Source organism: Salvelinus namaycush, chromosome 5 (assembly GCF_016432855.1).
Source record: "Salvelinus namaycush isolate Seneca chromosome 5, SaNama_1.0, whole genome shotgun sequence".
Classification (NCBI taxonomy): domain Eukaryota; kingdom Metazoa; phylum Chordata; class Actinopteri; order Salmoniformes; family Salmonidae; genus Salvelinus; species Salvelinus namaycush.
Genome location: NC_052311.1, coordinates 68,990,983 through 69,015,335, shown reverse-complemented (window position 1 = coordinate 69,015,335; position 24,353 = coordinate 68,990,983). Strand labels below are relative to the sequence as shown.

At 44.2% G+C, this 24,353-nt stretch overlaps 2 protein-coding genes across 9 annotated transcripts in view; one reads left to right on the top strand and one right to left on the bottom strand.

Annotated features, from left to right (window-relative positions):
- LOC120048831 (focal adhesion kinase 1-like) overlaps window positions 1-24,353 on the bottom strand; it is a 146,601-nt gene that overhangs the window by 58,108 nt on the left and 64,140 nt on the right. For all 3 annotated transcript variants that reach the window (XM_038995095.1, XM_038995094.1, XM_038995093.1), the window contains 7 exons: window positions 23,199-23,253; window positions 5,814-5,954; window positions 5,479-5,556; window positions 5,218-5,325; window positions 4,184-4,301; window positions 2,449-2,491; window positions 1,678-1,739 (listed from right to left, as the gene is read on the bottom strand). In XM_038995095.1, the coding sequence (XP_038851023.1) occupies window positions 1,678-1,739; window positions 2,449-2,491; window positions 4,184-4,301; window positions 5,218-5,325; window positions 5,479-5,556; window positions 5,814-5,954; window positions 23,199-23,253 (605 nt within the window). The remainder of the gene's footprint in view (window positions 1-1,677; window positions 1,740-2,448; window positions 2,492-4,183; window positions 4,302-5,217; window positions 5,326-5,478; window positions 5,557-5,813; window positions 5,955-23,198; window positions 23,254-24,353) is intronic.
- LOC120048833 (cytochrome P450 2F3-like) lies at window positions 13,303-18,569 on the top strand. 6 transcript variants are annotated; one of them, XM_038995098.1, is made up of 3 exons: window positions 13,339-13,513; window positions 14,489-14,612; window positions 16,560-18,569. In XM_038995098.1, exons 2-3 carry the CDS (start codon window positions 14,532-14,534, stop codon window positions 18,045-18,047), a joined length of 1,569 nt encoding a protein of 522 aa, XP_038851026.1. In that variant the 5' UTR covers window positions 13,339-13,513; window positions 14,489-14,531; the 3' UTR covers window positions 18,048-18,569. The 6 variants fall into 6 exon arrangements, with proteins under 6 accessions (XP_038851031.1, XP_038851026.1, XP_038851025.1 ...); XM_038995097.1 differs by having other exon boundaries at window positions 13,339-13,638; XM_038995103.1 differs by lacking the exon at window positions 14,489-14,612 and having other exon boundaries at window positions 13,303-13,424.

Below are 24,353 nucleotides of genomic sequence, written 5' to 3'. Positions count from 1 at the left end.
CCTTACACAACAACAAACCACATCACTCTTCTATGTTATGTCCTTACACAACAACACATCACTCTTCTATGTTATGTCCTTACACAACAACAAACCACATCACTCTTCTATGTTATGTCCTTACACAACAACAAACCACATCACTCTTCTATGTTATGTCCTTACACAACAACAAACCACATCACTCTTCTATGTTATGTCCTTACACAACAACAAACCACATCACTCTTCTATGTTATGCCCTTACACAACAACAAACCACATCACTCTTCTATGTTATGCCCTTACACAACAACACATCACTCTTCTATGTTATGCCCTTACACAACAACACATCACTCTTCTATGTTATGTCCTTACACAACAACAAACCACATCACTCTTCTATGTTATGTCCTTACACAACAACAAACCACATCACTCTTCTATGTTATGCCCTTACACAACAACACATCACTCTTCTATGTTATGTCCTTACACAACAACACATCACTCTTCTATGTTATGTCCTTACACAACAACAAACCACATCACTCTTCTATGTTATGCCCTTACACAACAACAAACCACATCACTCTTCTATGTTATGCCCTTACACAACAACACATCACTCTTCTATGTTATGCCCTTACACAACAACACATCACTCTTCTATGTTATGTCCTTACACAACAACAAACCACATCACTCTTCTATGTTATGTCCTTACACAACAACAAACCACATCACTCTTCTATGTTATGTCCTTACACAACAACAAACCACATCACTCTTCTATGTTATGCCCTTACACAACAACAAAAAGACAATTCAGCAATGTTCTCTGGTCTGCCTCAAACGTGATTGGTGGATGGGGTCACGTCTAAAAAAACGTCTTGTTTCTAAACCAATGTACAAGCTCTGCTGTTGTGATATGTTTGGTACACACCGTGTTGTCTGCAGTTTACGTGCTTTCCTTCACACGTGTGACAGTAAACCTTCAACAAGGATAGAAAAACCTCCTCAGGTAGTTCTGTTGTGGTGCAGCAGTCATAGAGCTGTGTCCCCAGCAGGGCACTCTAACGAGACAATGACTAGGGATGGGTCTAAATGACACACTATCCCCTACTGTATATAGTGCACTACGTTTGACCGGATCCCTATGGGCCCTGGTAAAAAATAGTGCCCTATAAAGGGGATAGGGTCCCATTTGGGACTAGGCATCGCCAGATAGGACCAGAAGACTATAACATGTCATGTAGCTAGCTTATGGTGCCGTATGGTGCTTCAACAGCCCACTAGGATGTGGTGAACATTGTGTAGGAAGAGGGAGCAATATCTACTTTCACTATTCTACTCATACTATGTGCTCAACTCCACCGGAGCATCAGAGAGCTCATGTCAAAGTACATGTCAGACATCTAGCTGACTGATGGGCTGTCAATCATCTCTGCATCCTGTCTGTCACCACTGCATGCACTAATAAACCAGTGAATTATGGGATAGTTAACATGGCAGATAGTGATTTCAGTAAAGGCTTCTGTGTGGAAAACGGTTTTGTTATCATGGCAAAGCCCAACAAGACAACGTATCAACAGCTTCACAGTCCCAGTACAATACCAAACCTCATCTGACCCCAAACCTCATCTGACACTAAACCCAGGAGACGTGAAAAGAGAGAGAGTGAGAAGGTCCTACCTGAGACACATGCAACCCTTGTCCGGACCCCCCCATCCAGACGCTTCTCATGGTTGGAGACTCTGTGGAATAAAGGTTTGAACAGATGAATGCTGTACATTTCCCTGTGAAAGGATTGTTTCTCCAGTCACCAGAACAGAAAGACAGACTGGCCTGTCCACACTGTGACACTATGACTGGGCTCTGTTATAGACAGTTCCAGGACCATTCCATTCACTGGCAGGGCATGTTTGGCAGGGGTGCTGCAGGGGGGATCCCGATAAGTAGGCCCGTCAGCACATCCAAGAGGATATGGTTAAAGGGGGTTGGGGGGTCAGAGGGCCGGGGACGGAGACAGGAACTCTAAACAGGGTCAGAGAAATTCCTCATGATTCTGCCAAAAAGAAGCAGTAGGAGGGGAGCAAGGCTTGTGTTGGTTTTCAGAGCACCTGACTGAAACCTGATATGCTGCCTGGAAGAAACATTCCAGATGAGAGATAGAAATAGGAGAGATAGAAATGGGAGAGATGAGGAGAGATAGAAATAGGAGAGAGAGAGAAGAGATAGGAGAGAGAGAGAAGAGATAGGAGAGAGAGAGAGAAGAGATAGGAGAGAGAAGAGATAGGAGAGAGAGAGAGAAGAGATAGGAGAGAGAGAGAAGAGATGGGAGAGAGAGAGAAGAGATAGGAGAGAGAGAGAAGAGATAGGAGAGAGAGAGAAGAGATAGGAGAGAGAGAGAAGAGATAGGAGAGAGAGATAGAGGATAGAGAGTAGAGAGAGACATGTACTTACTTTGGGGTGGACTTTGGGATGGAAGGTAGCGCTCTCTCTCCCTCTGTTGGTGATTGTTAGAGGCAGTTAGATGTAGGGTTAGCAGTAGAGTTACAGTCCATCAGTTAGATGTAGGGTTAGCAGTAGAGTTACAGTCCATCAGTTAGATGTAGGGTTAGCAGTAGAGTTACAGTCCATCAGTTAGATGTAGGGTTAGCAGTAGAGTTACAGTCCATCAGTTAGATGTAGGGTTAGCAGTAGAGTTACAGTCCATCAGTTAGATGTAGGGTTAGCAGTAGAGTTACAGTCCATCAGTTAGATGTAGGGTTAGCAGTACAGTTACAGTCCATCAGTTAGATGTAGGGTTAGCAGTAGAGTTACAGTCCATCAGTTAGATGTAGGGTTAGCAGTAGAGTTACAGTCCATCAGTTAGATGTAGGGTTAGCAGTAGAGTTACAGTCCATCAGTTAGACGTAGGGTTAGCAGTAGAGTTACAGTCCATCAACAGGATCCATTCTAAAGCCCACACTGACACATTCATCATTAGTAATATCATTTCATAATATGAGACATCAAATATGTAACATTCTTTCATTTATGAGCCTAAAGCAGAGAAGAGCCCCTAAAAGCCTATGCCTTGAATGGATACTTCTTTCTCCTGTGTGAAGTCATTCATGTTTTAAAAAGACAGAATTCATTGAGTGAAATGAATGGTAGTGAAAGCTGTTTCCGGGCAATTTGATTTGTTGTGTTCAGCTTTCCAAATGACTGTAGAAATGGAATGGCAGAGTCCCTCAACAGCTCTGTAACTGCCTCTCATAAAGCCATGTGTTTACTACTGGGCTGACTCACTGGAAAAACATTATGCCAATTACAACATTAATACCACATCTAGAATCGCAAATGAAAACCGGTTACAAAACTTATGAAGTCGTGGATGAATGTGGGCTCACTTACTGAAGAATGTGTTTGTTTCATATGATTATGTTTTACCTTTTGGGTTTTGGGTTTGCTTTTCGTGTATTGTGTAATTGATGTGAATATAGACGTGTATTGAGTAATTGATGTGTATATAAATGTGTATTGTGTAATTGATGTGTATATCGATGTGTATTGTGTAATTGATGTGTATATCGATGTGTATTGTGTAATTGATGTGTATATCGATGTGTATTGTGTAATTGATGTGTATATCGATGAGTATTTGGTAAACGATGTGAATATAGATGTGTATTGTGTAATTTATGTGTATATAGATGTGTGTTGTGTAATTGATGTGTATATAGATGTGTATTGTGTAATTGATGTGTATATAGATGTGTATTGTGTAATTGATGTGTATATAGATGTGTATTGTGTAATTGATTTTTGTTAAGTATTGATGTGTTTGACAGGTCGTCATTGTAAATAAGAATGTGTTCTTCATGGACATACCTGTATAGACAAAGGTCAAATAAATCCTATTGCATCTATCAATCTGTGAGCCTACAATCCAGCCTCAGTGCAGTGGAGTCTGCAGCTCTTTCCACCGCTGCTCTAACACAGTCAAGTCCATTGTCCACAGTACACAACACAGCAGGGCTGTCAGTCTGCCCTTTTCCTCTATGTAGTGGAAGTTCAATGTCTGCTCACTGTTTTTCAGACGTTCCCTCTTTCTCTGAGTCGGCCTTGTTATTATCCAGATCCTGTTATTATTGTGGGTGTGTGTAAAACCCCTCCACTCAGTGTAAAGGTGTCAGCAGCAGTGTTAGCGTACCCTTTTGAACGCGGACGATGAAGGACTGGGAGACTCCGTTGACCAGGCGACAGTATCCGTCTATCAGGTCAGCCATGTTCTCTGCCGTGTTCAGAGACGCTGTGGTCACCGTCAGAGGCTGCAGACACACACAGATACACAGACAGACAGACAGTCAAACAGACAGACATACAGAGTCAGACACAGTTAAACAGACAGACAGACAGACAGACAGACAGACAGACAGACAGACAGACAGACAGACAGACAGACAGACAGACAGACAGACAGACAGACAGTCAAACAGACAGACAGAGTCAGACAGTCAGTCAAACAGACAGACAGAGTCAGACAGTCAGTCAAACAGACAGACAGAGTCAGACAGAGTCAGACAGAGTCAGACAGAGTCAGACACAGTTAAACAGACAGACAGACAGACAGACAGACAGACAGACAGACAGACAGACAGACAGACAGACAGACACAGTTAGACAGACAGACAGACAGACAGACACAGTTAGACAGACAGACAGACAGACACAGTTAGACAGTCAGACAGACAGACAGACAGAGTCAGACACAGTTAGACAGTCAGACAGACAGACAGAGTCAGACACAGTTAGACAGACAGACAGAGTCAGACACAGTTAGACAGACAGTCAGACAAGCAACAAAGAGACTTCATCAGCAGGGCTGCCTCCTCCATCTGAGACCTCCAGTTAGGACAAACCACAGCACATCAAAGGAGATAAGTGAGAGGACGAACACACACACACACACACACACACACACACGCACACGCACACGCACACGCACACGCACACACGCACACACGCACAGGCACAGTCCATCAAAGAACCCATGCAGGGAGGAGTATGTTTTGCTAGTATCAGGGGTGCGTCTTCTTCCCTTGGAGAATCCCTTAGTGGTCAATCAAGTGTTTACTGCTCAGAGTTCCTCATCTGTCAACCAGCTATAGTGCTGGAAATAACTTCACTGAGGCCACTGCAGGGCATGTTACTGAATTCATACACGCTCACACACATACACAGTACCTCCGGGGCTCCAGACACATTGAGCAGCAGCATCCCCTGGCGCACCTTGTCCTCCGTGCTGGAGTACTGGATGGTCTGTACCTGGGTGAAGTTGGCCAGATGTGTCGGCTGAACACACGGACAGAACAGAAAGCACAGAATGAAACATCCATGGTGGTTATCATCTTCGAATTGGGTAGGAAATGCAATTCTACAAAATGTACAGAAGAATGTGAATAAAAGGTGAATAAAGAAAAGCCTTGATAACTCAGAAGTACTCACAGTTGATCCTTTGTCTGTCAGGTAGCTGATGCCCTCCTCAGGTCCAATGGCAAGCTCCACAGAGATAATCCAACTGGACTAGAAGACAAACAGAGAGATGGACACAGAGACAGGCAGGACAGACAGAGAGAGAGAGAGAGCGATGGACAGACAGACAGAAAGACAGATGAAAGAAACAGTGTTTGTCATGCCCAGCAGGTGTCACTGTGAAACACATCCTTAAGGCTACTGAGCTGAGCTCTTCCTATCTGGAACCCTGCCAGCCAGGGTTTCCCTGAGGACAGCCAACCGTTATCACAGTGGGATAGTGAAACGTCTATCACTAGCCTACTTACCCCAAGGGCACATTTAAAACATTCCTTGTCGAATCTGTAAATGGGAGACAGGATCTCAAAGAACTTGTGAATGCTCTGTTCATCGTTTAGGTTGGCAAATTGTTTGAAGGTCTGCTGGATCAGTTTCCTTAGTGGTTTAGCCTTGGAGAGTAGAGAGAGATACAAAGGGTAAGGACTCCTACATGTCTTGGTAAAAAGAAAGTTACTAACAACAAATAAAGACTGAGGGTAGGAAAAAGTGAACATCCTTATCAATTATAAGGCTACACCTACAAATAGTGATTATCAAAAAATCATCAACAGAACTAAATGATTACAGTACGTGTTTGGATTGACTCTCAACATAAAGTCAACTCTAAGCATTATTATTCCTTAGAAGAGTCATTCATCAGCATCCTATCAGATGACTCATAGACACATCCACACCAGGAGCCTCTGACACCACAGCCCAATACGGAGTCATGACAATAAGATCAGCTGCATCCTGTGAAAGCAGAAACTCTATCTGTCTCTGCCACACTCTCCCCCATCACTCCCAATAATTACAAGCATTCCAAAGAAAAATGCCAAACAAATCACAAATCTATGCTTTGAAATTCAAAAAGTGGAAAAGACAAATTGCTGAATCTAATTGGATTTTCTAGGATGATGACACCTCATTTGATCCTTGAAAGCATTTACATGAATCTGAAATGGGGGGGAAAAACAAGATGTTCTAATTATGCAAATATTAACTTGGAGGAGCATCAATTATGAACCGCCTAATTGGATAACAACAATCAAGGTAATTAGTCACATGATGGGTTCTGGGATCCTATATGAGTGCTCTCCTGTGCACATCTCTACACAACAAATTCATCTCTGTCAGTCTGCTCAATTAGTGTACAAAGCCTACTGAGTGAACCATCCATTTTCAGTTGCGTCTCGGTATCATTCATGGTGTTTCATAATTCAAAGCCTGATACCAGTTAGTCTCGGTTGCTGTGTCTTAAACATACAGATGTAGGATCTTCATTTGACCAGTATTGCCAAAGCAAAAATAATTCTGCAACTACAGGATTTGAACTTTTAGTCCATAATGTTGCGTGATCGGTGGTAAGGCTTTTAGCTGGCCCAAATTAAGCTACATGAAAAGTGCAACACTGTTAATATAAACGTCTGTTTTCAGAATTGACCGCTTTCCCAAAAACGTACATAAAAAATGTGTCTACTTCTCTGCTATTTAAATCGGAAATCAAAATATATTCTACCAACCAAATTATAGCACTGGGGGAGGCATACAGCTCACCCCAACTCATTAAACTAACCCACTATAACAACTAAATAACCAAATTATAGCACTGGGGGAGGCATACAGCTCACCCCAACTCATTAAACTAACCCTCTATAACAACTAACTAACCAAATTATAGCACTGGGGGAGGCATACAGCTCACCCCAACTCATTAAACTAACCCACTATAACAACTAAATAACCAAATTATAGCACTGGGGGAGGCATACAGCTCACCCCAACTCATTAAACTAACCTGCTATAACAACTAACTAACCAAATTATAGCACTGGGGGAGGCATACAGCTCACCCCAGCTCATTAAACTAACCTGCTATAACAACTAACTAACCAAATTATAGCACTGGGGGAGGCATACAGCTCACCCCAACTCATTAAACTAACCCTCTATAACAACTAACTAACCAAATTATAGCACTGGGGGAGGCATACAGCTCACCCCAACTCATTAAACTAACCCGCTATAACAACTAACTAACCAAATTATAGCACTGGGGGAGGCATACAGCTCACCCCAACTCATTAAACTAACCCGCTATAACAACTAACTAACCAAATTAGCGACCTCACTTACTATAGTTAACCCATGGCCTACCTATCTAAAACATTCACTTTTACTACTGCAATGTACTGCTACTAGTACTTCTGGGCTACTTACCATGTACTAGTACTTCTGGGCTACTTACCATGTACTAGTACTTCTGGGCTACTTACCACTTCTACTACTACCACCTAGTCTCCCACTGAAGGCTACTATCTACCATGTATAAAACAGTCCCTCCCTCTACTACAGCAGCCTACATTCTTCAACAGCAACAAACTTTTAAACTTCTTCCACTAGACGCACCATCATATTTCTTTCCCCAAATAATAACCTAAAAGTCGGATTGAGTAAAAGTATTAGTCTGAGTGTAGTTATTTGTGATGAAACGTGATCTAACTGCCCCACACTCCAAAGTAATAAGGTTGATAGAGTAGTCAGACCTGATATTTTATTAGAATTAATTTTGACTATATGTCACTGCTTCGCTGTAGAACAACGTTTAAACTTCTTCGACTACAACAAATGTTTCTTCACGGAAAATGACCATCTAGTTTCTCTTGTGTTTTTATTTTCTAATTTAAACTGCATCGTTGGGAAAGAGCTTGTTAGTAAGCATTTTACTGTAAGGTCTACTACACCTGTTGTATTCAGCATTTTACTGTAAGGTCTACTACACCTGTTGTATTCAGCATTTTACTGTAAGGTCTACTACACCAGTTGTATTCAGCATTTTACTGTAAGGTCTTCTACACCTGTTGTATTCAGCATTTTACTGTAAGGTCTACTACACCTGTTGTATTCAGCATTTTACTGTAAGGTCTTCTACACCTGTTGTATTCAGCATTTTACTGTAAGGTCTACTACACCTGTTGTATTCAGCATTTTACTGTAAGGTCTTCTACACCTGTTGTATTCAGCATTTTACTGTAAGGTCTTCTACACCTGTTGTATTCAGCATTTTACTGTAAGGTCTTCTACACCTGTTGTATTCAGCATTTTACTGTAAGGTCTTCTACACCTGTTGTATTCAGCATTTTACTGTAAGGTCTACTACACCTGTTGTATTCAGCGCTTGTGACAACTATTATTTGATTTAAAGTCACAATGCTCTTTTACAGGGATAGTCAACTTTGATTGGGGTGGGGGCCACAAAAAATCGGAACTCATCATGAAGGGCCGCAGTGGCTCGCGGGTCTGCGTGCCCTCATCCATACAAACACATGCAGTCAGAGCCGGCCCTAGACTTTTGGGGGCCCTAAGTGAAATTTCTAAGCTTGAGAATGAATTGCCTGGAATTCCTGCAATTATAGTGTAGAGAAAATGTAGCAATTTTTAAGCAAGTTTTCTGCAGTTCTACTAATTGTTCCATGGGCCAGAGATGAAAATGTGCAGTTTTAAAGCTAATTTCCTGCAATTCTACACATTTTGCCATAGAGTGGAGAGAAATGTTTGCAGTTTTGAGTATGATATCTAAGTGAGTGACTAAGAAAATCAATAGCCCCCCCGGTCGGTAATTCGACCATGATTACTACAACTTTAGATTGCTGGCTAGACTAACTTACCAATCTAAAATGGTTAGCGGACATGGGCTAGTTGAGTGACTGTCAGTGACTGACTTTAACAAGAGAATAACTGCTGATGCAAAACCACATTTAGAAATGGCACCTTGTTTTTCTACTATTCTAACTCTCAACAGTAAATTGAGACCCCGATTTCTTTTCTTCTTTCGTTTTGGGAAATTGATCCGCGGGCCTACAAAAGCTTCCTAAGACCAACTGACCAGCGTTTTGCAAAGAGCAAGACACACAAACTAATAGCACAGAACAGAAAATTGATTCATATTAATGTGAGTGTAGCACCTATTTCTCAATGCCAGAAACACATTTAATAGTAACTTAGAGCACCAAAAGAAAACATTCCAAATTACAAACTCTTAAATCAATATTAATAACATTGTAATGTTGTTCTAAAGTTGGGCTTGAGGTTTTCTTCAAATCAGCTCTATCTTCTGAAACAATACAATAACGCCGTACAGTCAGCGTCACACGGCGGGGAAATACAAAGCCAAGCTCAGCCTTCGTGTCCTCCTGGGTCACACGGTGGGGAAATACAAAGCCAAGCTCAGCCTTCGTGTCCTCCTGGGTCACACGGTGGGGAAATACAAAGCCAAGCTCAGCCTTCGTGTCCTCCTGGGTCACACGGTGGGGAAATACAAAGCCAAGCTCAGCCTTCGTGTCCTCCTGGGTCACACGGTGGGGAAATACAAAGCCAAGCTCAGCCTTCGTGTCCTCCTGGGTCACACGGTGGGGAAATACAAAGCCAAGCTCAGCCTTCGTGTCCTCCTGGGTCACACGGTGGGGAAATACAAAGCCAAGCTCAGCCTTCGTGTCCTCCTGGGTCACACGGCGGGGAAATATAAAGCCAAGCTGAGCCTTCGTGTCCTCCTGGGTCACACGGTGGGGAAATACAAAGCCAAGCTCGGCCTTCGTGTCCTCCTGGGTCACACGGTGGGGAAATACAAAGCCAAGCTCGGCCTTCGTGTCCTCCTGGGTCACACGGTGGGGAAATACAAAGCCAAGCTCAGCCTTCGTGTCCTCCTGGGTCACACGGTGGGGAAATACAAAGCCAAGCTCAGCCTTCGTGTCCTCCTGGGTCACACGGTGGGGAAATACAAAGCCAAGCTCAGCCTTCGTGTCCTCCTGGGTCACACGGTGGGGAAATACAAAACCAAGCTCAGCCTTCGTGTCCTCCTGGGTCACACGGTGGGGAAATACAAAGCCAAGCTCAGCCTTCGTGTCCTCCTGGGTCACACGGTGGGGAAATACAAAGCCAAGCTCAGCCTTCGTGTCCTCCTGGGTCACACGGTGGGGAAATACAAAGCCAAGCTCGGCCTTCGTGTCCTCCTGGGTCACACGGTGGGGAAATACAAAGCCAAGCTCGGCCTTCGTGTCCTCCTGGGTCACACGGTGGGGAAATACAAAGCCAAGCTCGGCCTTCGTGTCCTCCTGGGTCACACGGTGGGGAAATACAAAGCCAAGCTCGGCCTTCGTGTCCTCCTGGGTCACACGGTGGGGAAATACAAAGCCAAGCTCGGCCTTCGTGTCCTCCTGGGTCACACGGTGGGGAAATACAAAGCCAAGCTCGGCCTTCGTGTCCTCCTGGGTCACACGGTGGGGAAATACAAAGCCAAGCTCGGCCTTCGTGTCCTCCTGGGTCACACGGTGGGGAAATACAAAGCCAAGCTCGGCCTTCGTGTCCTCCTGGGTCACACGGTGGGGAAATACAAAGCCAAGCTGGGCCTTCGTGTCCTCCTGGGTCACACGGTGGGGAAATACAAAGCCAAGCTCGGCCTTCGTGTCCTCCTGGGTCACACGATGGGGAAATACAAAGCCAAGCTGAGCCTTCGTGTCCTCCTGGGTCACACGGTGGGGAAATACAAAGCCAAGCTCGGCCTTCGTGTCCTCCTGGGTCACACGGTGGGGAAATACAAAGCCAAGCTCGGCCTTCGTGTCCTCCTGGGTCACACGGTGGGGAAATACAAAGCCAAGCTCAGCCTTCGTGTCCTCCTGGGTCACACGGTGGGGAAATACAAAGCCAAGCTCAGCCTTCGTGTCCTCCTGGGTCACAAGGTAGGGAAATACAAAGCCAAGCTCAGCCTTCGTGTCCTCCTGGGTCACACGGTGGGGAAATACAAAGCCAAGCTCAGCCTTCGTGTCCTCCTGGGTCACACGGTGGGGAAATACAAAGCCAAGCTCAGCCTTCGTGTCCTCCTGGGTCACACGGTGGGGAAATACAAAGCCAAGCTCAGCCTTCGTGACCTCCTGGGTCACACGGTGGGGAAATACAAAGCCAAGCTCAGCCTTCGTGTCCTCCTGGGTCACACGGTGGGGAAATACAAAGCCAAGCTCAGCCTTCGTGTCCTCCTGGGTCACACGGTGGGGAAATACAAAGCCAAGCTCAGCCTTCGTGACCTCCTCGGTCACACGGTGGGGAAATACAAAGCCAAGCTCAGCCTTCGTGTCCTCCTGGGTCACACGGTGGGGAAATAAAAAGCCAAGCTCAGCCTTCGTGTCCTCCTGGGTCACACGGTGGGGAAATAAAAAGCCAAGCTCAGCCTTCGTGTCCTCCTGGGTCACACGGTGGGGAAATACAAAGCCAAGCTCAGCCTTCGTGTCCTCCTGGGTCACACGGTGGGGAAATACAAAGCCAAGCTCAGCCTTCGTGTCCTCCTGGGTCACACGGTGGGGAAATACAAAGCCAAGCTCAGCCTTCGTGTCCTCCTGGGTCACACGGTGGGGAAATACAAAGCCAAGCTCAACCTTCGTAACCTCCTCGGTCACACGGTGGGGAAATACAAAGCCAAGCTCAGCCTTCGTGTTCGTCCTCGTGGGTTTGTTCGTAGGTGTAAAGACAGTAACAGTATCAAGCTAGCAACTGCATTTTTACTCATAATCTCCTTTTTGATCAACCTTTTAGTGTTTAGTGAAGTTTATAGTTTGGTGAAGTTTTTTGCACGCAATGAAAAACGTCCTAATAAGTTGGATAAGTTTGTGAGAATGAGGCGGGCAAATTGGGCATCTACTCGTCAATCAGCAATCTGAGGGGCACATTTCATCCCTGAGAACTTCCACGGCTATCAACAATGGAAGGAGGACTTAAGCAAGAAGTTGCTTCTCAAAGTGGATTCTGTCCATAGCATCAACGTGGCTTCTAAAGCGTCTCAACCAGCCAGCAGAATGGAGTATTATCACGGTCTTCAGTGAGCATGGAAGTGAACCGGGTAAGGGGTATGATCTTTGTACGTCTGTAACTTTCTCACACATCATTATTCACGATTCATTCATGATTATCCATAATCATGGTAGTATCCACATTCACGTAGAAGTGTTAAGAAACATATTCTATTCTTATTTACAATAGTATTTACAATACTATTCATTAATATTGGGCACAAAATGATCTGAAACACAACCAAAGCAAATTGCGAAAGCATCCAACACGTTTGTAGAGTCACAAGCTTGATGTAGTCATTGCGTGCTAGGAATATGGGAACAAATACACAACTTTTGACTACTTTAATACACTTATAAATACATTTGTCCAAATACTTTTGGTTCCCTAAAATGGGGGACCTATGTACAAAAAGTGCTGTAATTTCTAAACAGTTCATCTGATATGGATGAATACCCTAAAGATGACAGTCTGCACTTTAACCTTATAGACATTGTATCATTTCAAATTCAAAGTGCTGGAGAACAGAGCCAAAACAACAAACAATGTGTCACTGTCCATATACTTTTAACCTCACTGTCCAGTAACGAAGTCGTCCTGAATACATCTGACCTGTTTTCCACCCTGGTCATAGGCCTATAGCCATGTCAAAATACGCATAATTGCAGGAAATTAGGTTTAAAACAGTAAACATTCCTGGGGGAAATGTGTTTATTAAAGTTTTAAAACCGAGACAGACACAGTATTAGATATGAGTTATTTCCGCTCCTGGTGATTTCTGCACTGTCATCTGCTTTGTTAATGTTGGCCCCAGATTCTAAAAAGCAGGAAGAGATTGGGGTGAAGGTGCAATCTGTGTAAAGTATGTCAGCACGACTCAGCAGCCAATCACATAATCCGTTGTTCACTTCTGTTCCAGTACAGTAAGTTCCAACACACACCCTTATCTCTGCAAACATCTGCATCACACACACACACAGCGTCAGGCAGGCAACAGAGACCGAGAACAACACAGAGAGAAGGAAAACACTAAAGACAGATAGGTGGGTTAAAGAAGAAACAACAACACAGTCAGGCAGGCAACAGAGACCGAGAACAACACAGAGAGAAGGAAAACACTAAAGATAGATAGGTGGGTTAAAGAAGAAACAACAACAACGAAGGTTAAGTATGTAAACACGGTTATGTGAGCTATTGGCTCACTCCAATATGGTATCCTTCCGTGCCGCAGGATACATTCCGAGTAAGGATTTTCAGGTTAGTCCAGGAGTCAATTCCAATTTAATTAGAAATTCCATTTCAATTCTTGAATTCACTCCTGAAGTGGAGAATGTTTTTTAATTCAATTTTGTATTTTTTTTCAGTTATGGAATTTGAATTGAATTGAAATTAGACAGTTTGGATTTTTTTAAATTGGAAGTGAATTATAATTCTAAAAACATTTAAATCTTTGGAATTTAATATTTGTACATTTCCCAGGTAATGGAATTAATGCACAGTATCAAAATGTTCTGTAGGATTTGTATTTAATAATCTACGCTCTTAGAAAAAATAGTTCCAAAAGGGTTCTTCGGCTGTCCCTGTAGGATAACCCTTTTTGGTTACAGGTATAACTATTTTGGGTTCCATGTAGAACCCTGGGGAAAGGGTTCTACATGGAACCCAACAGGGTTCTACCTGGAACAGAAAATGGTTCTCCTATGGGGACAACCGGAGAACCCTTTTAGGTTCTAGATAGCACCTTGTTTTCTAAGAATGTATTCCTACATGTCCAGTATAGCTACTGTAGGCTGTCTGAATAGTGACATGACGAGCTTGAAAGCCTGAGGGAATTCCATTTGAATTTGTGGAATTGTTGTGGATAATATTGAATTGGGAATCCAAGGCGCCGTAGATCACCGACAAAAAGGATTGGAGTAATCCAATACCTCCCATAACCATGGTTACATACTGTATGTAGCCTTTCTTATGTAGCACTATATTGGATCACTCCAATATGGTATCACAGTACCAGATTAATCAGTGAACTAGTCTTTGGCCAGACAAAGAGCAAAGTTCAGTCTGGACTGAGCTCAGAGCAGTCATGTGTCCCTCCGCCCCTTCCCAGGGAAGCAGATACAACACCAAGAACAGCCCTCCTGACCACATAGATGGGTCAACATGTGCTAGACAGCACCCAACTGGCCGAGGCGCAAACGTCCGAGAGAGGAACTCTGAGCAGGGCCCATGAGGTAGTAACTCCTCCAAAAGAATGCACCACCACAGCAAAAGGCAAAGGCCTGCCGGACAGCCAAAATGCTGCAGTAACAACATGAGAGTCTGTTCAGGTAGGCCCTGGCCCAGAACTCTCTCACGCTAGCAAACAAAAGCCGATAAAACCTTTTGCATTGGCTGCGTCTGTGAAATTAAGTGTACATTGCCCCGGGCCTCTCACAGCACGCTGGGGGAAGCCCTTGGTTAACCAGCGACAGAAGCGTATGTGGACAACTGTAATGGCCGGTTCACACGTCACTCAGAACCCTTGTCCAGAATGAGGGGTTAGGATGGAGGTCGACACTCCTTTCATCTGAACCCATTCAGAAATATTCAGTCAATCAGGGCTTCAACACCAGAAGACCCTGAGACATTGGCACCAGAACTGATGCGGTACCGGCAACGGAACTGGAGTTCGTAGCCCTCCAGCAATGTATTCAGTACCCATGGGAGCTCAACCTGCCTCTCTCAGTTTGCTCTTTGGGACTGTGAGAGGCTGCCAAGGCCGGCGGCAAGCACGTCAAATCAAATGAAAATGTATTGGCCACGTACACAGTTTAGAAGATGTTATAGCGGGTGCAGAAAAATGCTGTAGGACAGGGAGAAACACATGAAGACTCAATTAGCCTAGCTATCTGGCTAGCTAACTTAGCTAGCTATCTTAGCCAACTAGCTTCTCAAGGTTTGATGCAGTCAAGACAGGTACTACGTAATCATATTGGATGATAAACAACCTAGCTATGACAAGCTAGAAGTTAGTATAGTAGTGCAAGTCAGTTCGGTTGGTTGCTGCCTCTCCCTCCCTCCTTCTTGCTCCTGTTTCACTTGCTCACAGTACACTCACCACAAGGCACCTCTTCCTCGCAAGGCCCCTCCTCCGCCTGCTCTCCCTCACGCTGTATCAGCTCTGGTGAGGGAGAGGCACTCTGATCCGACCACGTCTATACGGAACTGGTCGTCCTCGGGTCCTTTCAGAACGGGTCTCTTGACGACATTGAAAAATGTATTAATGCATATTTGGCCGGGTGGGAAAGCCCAAGGTCATTTCAGAACGGGTCCAAGGATGCTTTTTAAAACTTTTATTAACTGCTAAAATTAACTACAGTAACGGTTGGAATTTCCTTTTTCCGCTGTATCAGACCCAAAACCGAACCGTGACGCCAAAACCGCAATACGTACTGAACCGTGGGTTTAGCGAACCGTTACACCCCTAGTAAATACTTTATATTAGTTATGTCAAGAGTCCAGTATATAAATACACGATGTGTATAAACACTAACAAAAAATGCAATGTACAGTAGTAATTATATTAGAATGATAACATGTCAAAAGTCCAGTGTATAAATACACAGTGAAAAACAGTATAAAAGGAAGTGTCCAGTGTTTAATGTCTCTATGCATGGGACGGCAGCATTGGCTGTGTGTGTTTCAGATTGACTGCTGGGCTCCGCCTTCTGAGACGCAGGCCGCTGCCTGTGGACAGAGACACCTTTCCTTTCTCACAGCGAAACACCATACTGGACATGGTAGTTTCTCTCTGTGTAACACCGGCAGTGTAATAGAGCTGTATGTGAGTTTCTAAGGGAAAAGAGGATGGGGACAACAGAGCACCCAGATGGAGAGGCTAGCTAGCTGCTCCAAGCTATTGAATAGCTGTGGGTATACGTCTGCCCTATACACTAAGATACAGCTCTTACCTAGCAAATCCTCTCAGGAATGCGCAGAGAAAGAGAAGAGGTGGAAGTAGTGCCGCTGCAGCTATTTAAGGGGGGCAGCCGCAACATAACCCAGTACACAGGACTAATCAGAAAATTCTTACTCTGAATGTATCCTGCCGCGCAGAAGGATACAATATTGGAGTGATGCAATATAATACTACATAACAAGAAGAACAATAACAAGAGACGTTGTTGTTTGTTTTGCAGGCTGGAACAATGGAGATGTGTAGTAGCGTGGTGTTGGGAGGCCTGGTGTTGTTGCTTCTACTGTGGTTGTTCAGGCTGAGGAGACAGAGACATGTCCATCTACCCCCTGGACCCTGCACCCTGCCGCTGCTAGGCAACCTGCATCAGATCGACAAACAGGCCCCCTTCAAGACCCTCACCAAGTGGAGTGGTGTGTATGGGCCAGTGATGACAGTGTATCTTGGGCCCCAGCGAGCCGTGGTGCTGGTGGGGTACGAGGCAGTCAAGGAGGCTCTGGTGGACCAGGCTGAGGATTTCACAGGACGAGCTCCTGTCCCCTTCCTGGTCCTAGTTACCAGGGGATACGGCCTGGCCATCAGTAATGGGGAGCGTTGGCGCCAGCTGCGTCGTTTCACCCTGACCACGCTGAGAGACTTTGGGATGGGCCGTAAGAGGATGGAGGAGTGGGTACAGGAGGAGAGCCAACACCTCATAGACAGTCTGGATGCCACTAAAGCCATGCCCTTCGATCCTCATCCATTCCTGAGTCGCACCGTGTCCAACGTCATCTGCTCCCTGGTGTTCGGCCAGCGCTTCGGCTATGACGATGACAACTTCCTGCACTTGCTCAACATCCTCTCAGCTGTACTGCGCTTTGGAAGCAGCCCCTGTGGACAGCTGTACAACATCTTCCCCTGGCTGATGGAACGCCTGCCTGGTCGGCAGCAAGTCGTGTTCGGCCAGATGGACGAGCTGAGAGGCTTTGTGATGAAAAAGATCCACGAGCACCAGGAGACCATTGACCCAGGCAACCCTAGAGACTTCACAGACTCCTTCCTCACCAGACTCAACCAGGAGAAGGATGTGTCCTCCTCTGAGTTCCATTACGAGAACCTGGTGTCCACAGTGTTGGACCTCTTCCTTGCAGGAACAGAGACCACCAGCACCACTCTCAGATACGCCTTCATGCTGCTCCTCAAATACCCCGACATTCAGGAGCACGTTCAGCAGGAGATCGACACAGTGATTGGCCGACAACGCGTCCCTCAGATGGAGGACAGGAAGTACCTCCCCTTCACAGAAGCCGTCATCCACGAGGTGCAGCGCTTCCTGGACATCGCCCCATTGAACCTCCCGCACTATGCCACCAAGAATATCTCATTCAGAGGGTACACTATCCCTCAGGGCACCGTGATCCTTCCAATGCTGCACTCTGTTCTGAGAGACCAGGACCACTGGGCCACGCCCACAACCTTCAATCCCAATCACTTCCTTGATCAGAACGGAAACTTCCAGAAGAACCCCGCCTTCTTGGCTTTCTCTGCAGGTAAGCGTGCCTGTGTGGGAGAGTCTCTGGCTCGTATGGAGATCTTTCTGTTCCTGGTGTCTCTGCTACAACATTTCTCCTTCTCCTGCCCTGGAGGACCTGACAGCATTGACCTCAGCCCAGAGTTCAGCAGTTTCACTAACGTGCCGCGTCACTACCAGCTCATTGCTACACCCCGCTGACCAGGAGGGGAATTGCAGCCGAACCACAGGAGGAGCACTCAGGAGGAGGAGGAGTAGAGATGAGGGAGGTAGGGACAGCACAGGAGGTTGGTTCCCATGTGTCTGATGCCATTTCATAAGCTTGTTCCAGCCATTATAATTATGAGCCGTTCTCCCCTCAGCAGCCTCCACTGAAGGACGGGTGTCTGTTTTTTGTTTTGTTTTTCATGACAATGTGATGCTTTGTGATGCGTGTCCTTTAACAACGAATGCTTGGAGATTTTTCTGGTCAGTATAGGTGGATCAGGAGAAACTCAGGGTCCTGGAGGGAAGAGCGGGGAGGAGATATGCTGGGTGTACCAGACAGTAATGTAATGTACACTGAGGATTCAGGCCCATGTAATTTGATGAGAGTTGGAGGCCCATTCCCCAGGCCGGTTGTCAGTCAGGGGATCTAGGTACCAGTGTATCTTTCATTTTATCAGTGTCTTTGTGTCTCAGCAACTAAGTCAATGTGTATGAGGCAGCACTGCCGCAAAAAAAGATGGCTCTTAGATGGCAATCACCTCACTCTCTACCAACTCACCAGTGGATACAGTTACTGTTAGAAGTTATAGCATCATTAGACTTATCGACAGAGAAATTGAATGATCCTAGTCAATAGTGCTGAGCAATTAGTGCTTTTTGAGGTCAGTTCGGTTTCGGTTCCATAATTTATTTTTAAATCACAGCAAAAAAATGTTTTAACATTAAATGCACTATGCGAGTTGAATGCTGTAACACAGAATAAAACCATTAATAAAAGTCCCATGATGGTAGTGACGGCCCATTACTGCTGATCACTTATTAACCATCATGTATTCACAGTACTTTACTTTAATAAAACATTTGTTTTATTTGATGACTTTATTATTTCATTCCAAGTCATCATCTCATCTGTATAGAGCTGCTGCCTACGCTGTCTGACAAAATCACTATTTTACTAGTTCTTCAAAGTAAATAAGGCAAACTTTTATGACTGCTGAACACCAATGATCAATCACTTCGATCATGTATTTTCAGGTAGAGATACAGTATATTTATCAAAACGGCTGGATGCCCTTTGAGTGGTGGACCATTCTTGATACACACGGGAAACTGTTGAGCGTGAAAAACCCAGCAGCTTTGCAGTTCTTTACAAAAACCAATGCGCCGGGCACCTATTATCATACCCCGTTCAAAGGCACTTAAATATTTTGTCTTTCCTAGGGCTGTGGCGGTCATGACATTTTGTCAGACGGTTATTGTCATGCAAAAGACTGCCGGTCTCACGGTAGTTGACAGTTCATTAACATAAACAAGTTGATGTGTGCCTTCAGAACATCCGAATTTAAAAAGTCTAATAAATCTATTTATTATACACCATCACAATAAATCCATTATTTATTTTAGTCAGGTCTAAAGAAACATTATGATCTGAGTCAAAAGTATTTCAGAAGAACAGAATATGAGTTGGTCTACTGTATGTTATCTGGCTATGCTCCATGCCATAGACTGTAGGCTTGATCATTTAGCTGACAAGATATGCTTATAAGTCCCATGCCATTATTTTATATATGATTTAATAGTTAGAAGAATAGAATTGAACTTAGCTGAATAAAATAGAAAGGATATTTTTCCCATTCTGGAGCAAGTGTGCATATGAAGTGGCTATGTTGAGTGTAAAAGGTCCTATACACTAGATTTAGAGTTACTTGGCAACTTTAGTCATGAATGATGCAAAACTAGAATGTCTTAGAAATCAAAACATATATTGGCTGCATGTATCTAATATAGGCTATTGATGATCTGAGAAAGTCAAAAAAATAAAGCTTGTGCTCCATTCCTTACCTCAGGCTGTTCTCATCAAGTCATCATATTTTCACCCAGCAGTCTATTCTCAATTGAATCTTGTCTTTACTGAGATGTCAAATTAGTTTAGATTTAGAATGTCCCATTATCAAATGGGCAGGAACAGGAACAGGGGAAAAATACATGTAATCCGTATGCACTCCAATAGTGAATGGAGGCCGCGTACTCGCGACGGTCAGTCTTTCAATGATGCTGGAAAACCCACTTGAGTTTTATAGCAGAGCTGTGCTTCATGTGATATTCTGCCCAAACTCTGTATGCAATGGTCTCTTGAACCCTGTTCCTGCAGTTACCTAGTGCTTACATTTGGAAACGTAGTGAAAACTCTTCAGGAACATCGTTAGTAACATGTTTTCACAACGAAACATATTTCACTAAATTGTTGACAGCCCCGCTGCACGCTTGAGAAAGGAATGAAGGAGAGAGAGGTGGAGATGGAAACGCACGGTGGTGAGATATTCTGTATAGCTAAAGGTAATGTGTCACCCAATTAATTATGAAAAAACACAAATAAAATCACTATTATTAGGCTATTCCAAATCATACAAAAATTCACTATAGTCGTAAACTAATTGTAAGCCGCCCTGCACAATCAGTGAACCAACAGCATCACTTAGGGCCTATAGGTTCTCTCCCAGACTCATGGATAGAAATGTTGGAGCGTAGCATAAGGTAACCAGTACATACAGTATGCATAATGATTAAGTCCACACTCAAAGGCCATTACTCAAATGTGTTTAATTTTGGAGTATAGGCTAGCCCATTAATATACCAAAGATCTTAAATCAGTTTGTTTGATGTTTTTCTGCCATGTGTAATATACGGTAGGCTATGTATTGTATAACAGCACAATTTTTTTTCTTCAGGTTTGGGCTCATAAACCTCAGATTCAGATTATACATATGCATAATATCTATGCATATGCATAAGCTCTAATAAGCATATGGGTGTTCTGAATGAATCATCACCTTAAAAAGCATTGTAAATTTCGTTGCATTAGGCTATGAAATAACATCCACAAGGACCATGTTTACACTCAGTTTCAACCTGCTTTTGCACTTCTTTCTTCAAATTGATGATCATGATGATCAGTGTTTGATGATCAGTGTTTGATGTGATTTTTCCATTGCATTTGCATTGATGTCAGAGTGGTTAGAGGGACAGTAGAGCCCTGAGTACCAGGTCATTAGGACCTAATGGAGGGATAATAGAGCCCTGAGTACCAGGCCATTAGGACCTGATGGAGGGACAATAGAGCCCTGAGTACCAGGCCATTAGGACCTGATGGGGGTACAATAGAGCCCTGAGTACCAGGCCATTAGGACCTGATGGAGGGGCAATACAGCCCTGAGTACCAGGCCATTAGAACCTGATGGAGGGACAATACAGCCCTGAGTACCAGGCCATTAGGACCTGATGGAGGGACAATAGAGCCCTGAGTACCAGGCCATTAGGACCTGATGGAGGGACAATAGAGCCCTGAGTACCAGGCCATTAGGACCTGATGGAGGGACAATAGAGCCCTGAGTACCAGGCCATTAGGACCTGGAGGGGCAATACAGCCCTGAGTACCAGGCCATTAGAATCTGATGGAGGGACAATAGAGCCCTGAGTACCAGGCCATTAGGACCTGATGGAGGGACAGTAGAGCCCTGAGTACCATTAGGACCTGATGGTCGTTAGGGTAATACCGACGCATGTCCTGAGGGCATAAAAGGAAATTACCACCTTCATTCATAGGATAGGTTGATAGTACCCATGTAGTAAGTAGCCTAAACCTAGCAATGTTACATTGAGTTGGTTGAATGGAATATGAATGTCAGTCATCCAACATACTTGTAACAGACATAAGGCCATGCATATAAAAAAAATAATCGTCCTCCCTTATCTGAAACGAAACCGACCGCCACTGGAACCAAAGTGTTGGTCAGTATTTCCCAGGATACCCCAACTACATTTGATATATGATGTTATATTTAGACAAAGATATAAAGAATACAGGCTCTCTAATTCATACCATTGGACAAACACCCTGACTTACAGCACCACCACTGCTGGCTAGTAGCAATCTGTATTAGAGATCCTGTTTGCTCTACCCTAGCTCAGTACATTAGCTAAATGGCTTTTAGCTAGTTAGAGATTAGCATTCATTTAGGCATATGCCAGCTTCCTAAGACCAACTGACTAGCGCTTTGCAGACAGCAAGACACACAAACAAATAGTACAGAACAGAAAACACATGGATTCATATCAAGAAGCAACGTGGAAAGCGGTATCCTTCTTGTTTTGGAAGAATCTGTTGAGTGCATGCAGTGATTGCATGCTGAGAGAATGTAAACAGCGAGGAACCACAGAGTTTCTAAACCCAGAAGCCCAACATCACAGTTTGGGGTTTTCTCGAAATCTAAAGGCAAAACCTAATTTGACAAACTGATATGTTTTCATTTTCATATAAAACAACTGTATATCGAAGAATTGCCTTTGATTTGATGACCTGCACATGCGAAGATCGGCACGACACGACCATTAGACCATTAGACCCGATGATATGTTTCTGCACATGAGCTAAGCTAGATAATGTCGCCACGACATCACCTACAAGTGTGATCTGGGATTTCTAATGAAGAAGCAGTTTCTAGGCCTTTTTATTTACACTCTCTTTTGAAGAACTGTGCTGCCTGCTTGAGTGACAGGGGTTGAGGTTTGGTGTGCTGGAAGCAAGCATCCGTGGGAGGGAGAGGCAGGCATTGTTGGCAGTGCACAAGGGGGGAGAGAGAGTGAGAGGCTTGCTCATGCCAGCAGCCGGGCACAGTGGCAGGGACAACACTTTTATTATAGGAGTCATGAGGATAATGCACTTTACTGTTTGACAAATTCATGGTTTTATTTGCCCAAAATCAAAATACTTTTTGATTGAGGTGACCAGGTAGAATGTGCAGATCGCACCAGTGTGACTAGTAATACATTTAACTCGTACAGCTAGGTCAAAGGGTCGCAAAATGTGAATAAATGGTCACAGTCTGGAGCCCTGTAAGGGCAGACACAGAAACAGAGAGGATGAAGGATGAAGAGAGAGCCTGACCATTCCACCGGAACAGTTTCCATCAGGACTGTGAGGTTTGTGCAGAACTGGGACACCTATTCTCTGGGGTAAGACTATGAGGAGCAACCAGCCAGCCAGGTGATGACACTGATTCAATCTGAACAATGGCATCTCCCTGTTTGCAGAGGCCTATGTTAGAACCCCCAGGATGGGGAAAGAGAGCAATGAAGGTTTCTTACCTTCACAGAGTCCAGCAAACTCTTGGGGAAGAATCTTGGTAAACCCACATCTTTTCTGCAGAGGACAGAGCAGAAAGAGTACTGCATTACAGCATTGATCAACAAGAATGTGTGCTCATTTCACCAAAACGAGGTCAGCAGTAGGGGAAATTGAATTAAACTATAACCAGAGTAGTGATTTTTTTATTTATATCAAATCAATATTTTTTTGTTGCCATTTTCATTGTCACTGACTCTGTATCAAGCCTGGCATGTGAAAACACTACTTCTAAAAAATTTGTTATTTAAAAAGAGATTGTCTTTAAAACAGCATAATTCCCTCTTAAAGCACCACTCTGTTTTCAGTTGGCTCCAGATAGAGCACCTGTCAGCTGGTAGATGGCAACAGGACTGAGGCCATTTCCATAGCTAGCTACTGTGTAGTCAACGCCACACACTCACCACCCCTCCATAGCCCTATCAGTTGGTTAAGAGCCAGCCAGCGGTCCCTCTCTGTATAGGCCAGGTACACAGTCTGGTCTAGATATATAACATCACCATTCACCCAGGCAGTTTGGCTGACTAATATCCCAGTGTGGTGGAGTGGTGTTGTTCTGGCTCTGCAACACACAGTCAGAAAATACATACTAACGCAAATATGTCCAGAACAAACAAATCATTTGCTTCGGGAACATAAAGTCACCAACGGCCTTTCGCCTCCACCACCGTGCTCCAATGAGGAACATAAAACTCTAGCTCCTGATATAGGCTGCGTCCCCAATGGCACAGTATTCCCTATAGTGCATTACATAATGAGACAAAAGTAGCACACTATGTAAGGAACAGTGTGCCACTTGGGACGTACAGTAGCTATAGCCTACACGCTGTGGCTGGTAGGTCAAATCTTCAGATTGCATCTATTTGTTGTGAATAAGCCAGAGCCAGGATTCTGTCGTAACCAGTGGTGACAGTGTGAAGCTGCTCAGTTAAATTGGAACTGGTAGCGTTTTAACTGCTTGCAGATATGAAACAAACAGACAATCATAATATCACTCAACATCATCAAATTCCCAGTTTATACTACAAAATGAATTTCAATTGCATACACTAAGGCATTGTTTGCAGAATAGATTAATGCAGTTCAATGCAAGATTAATATAATTCACCAATACATTT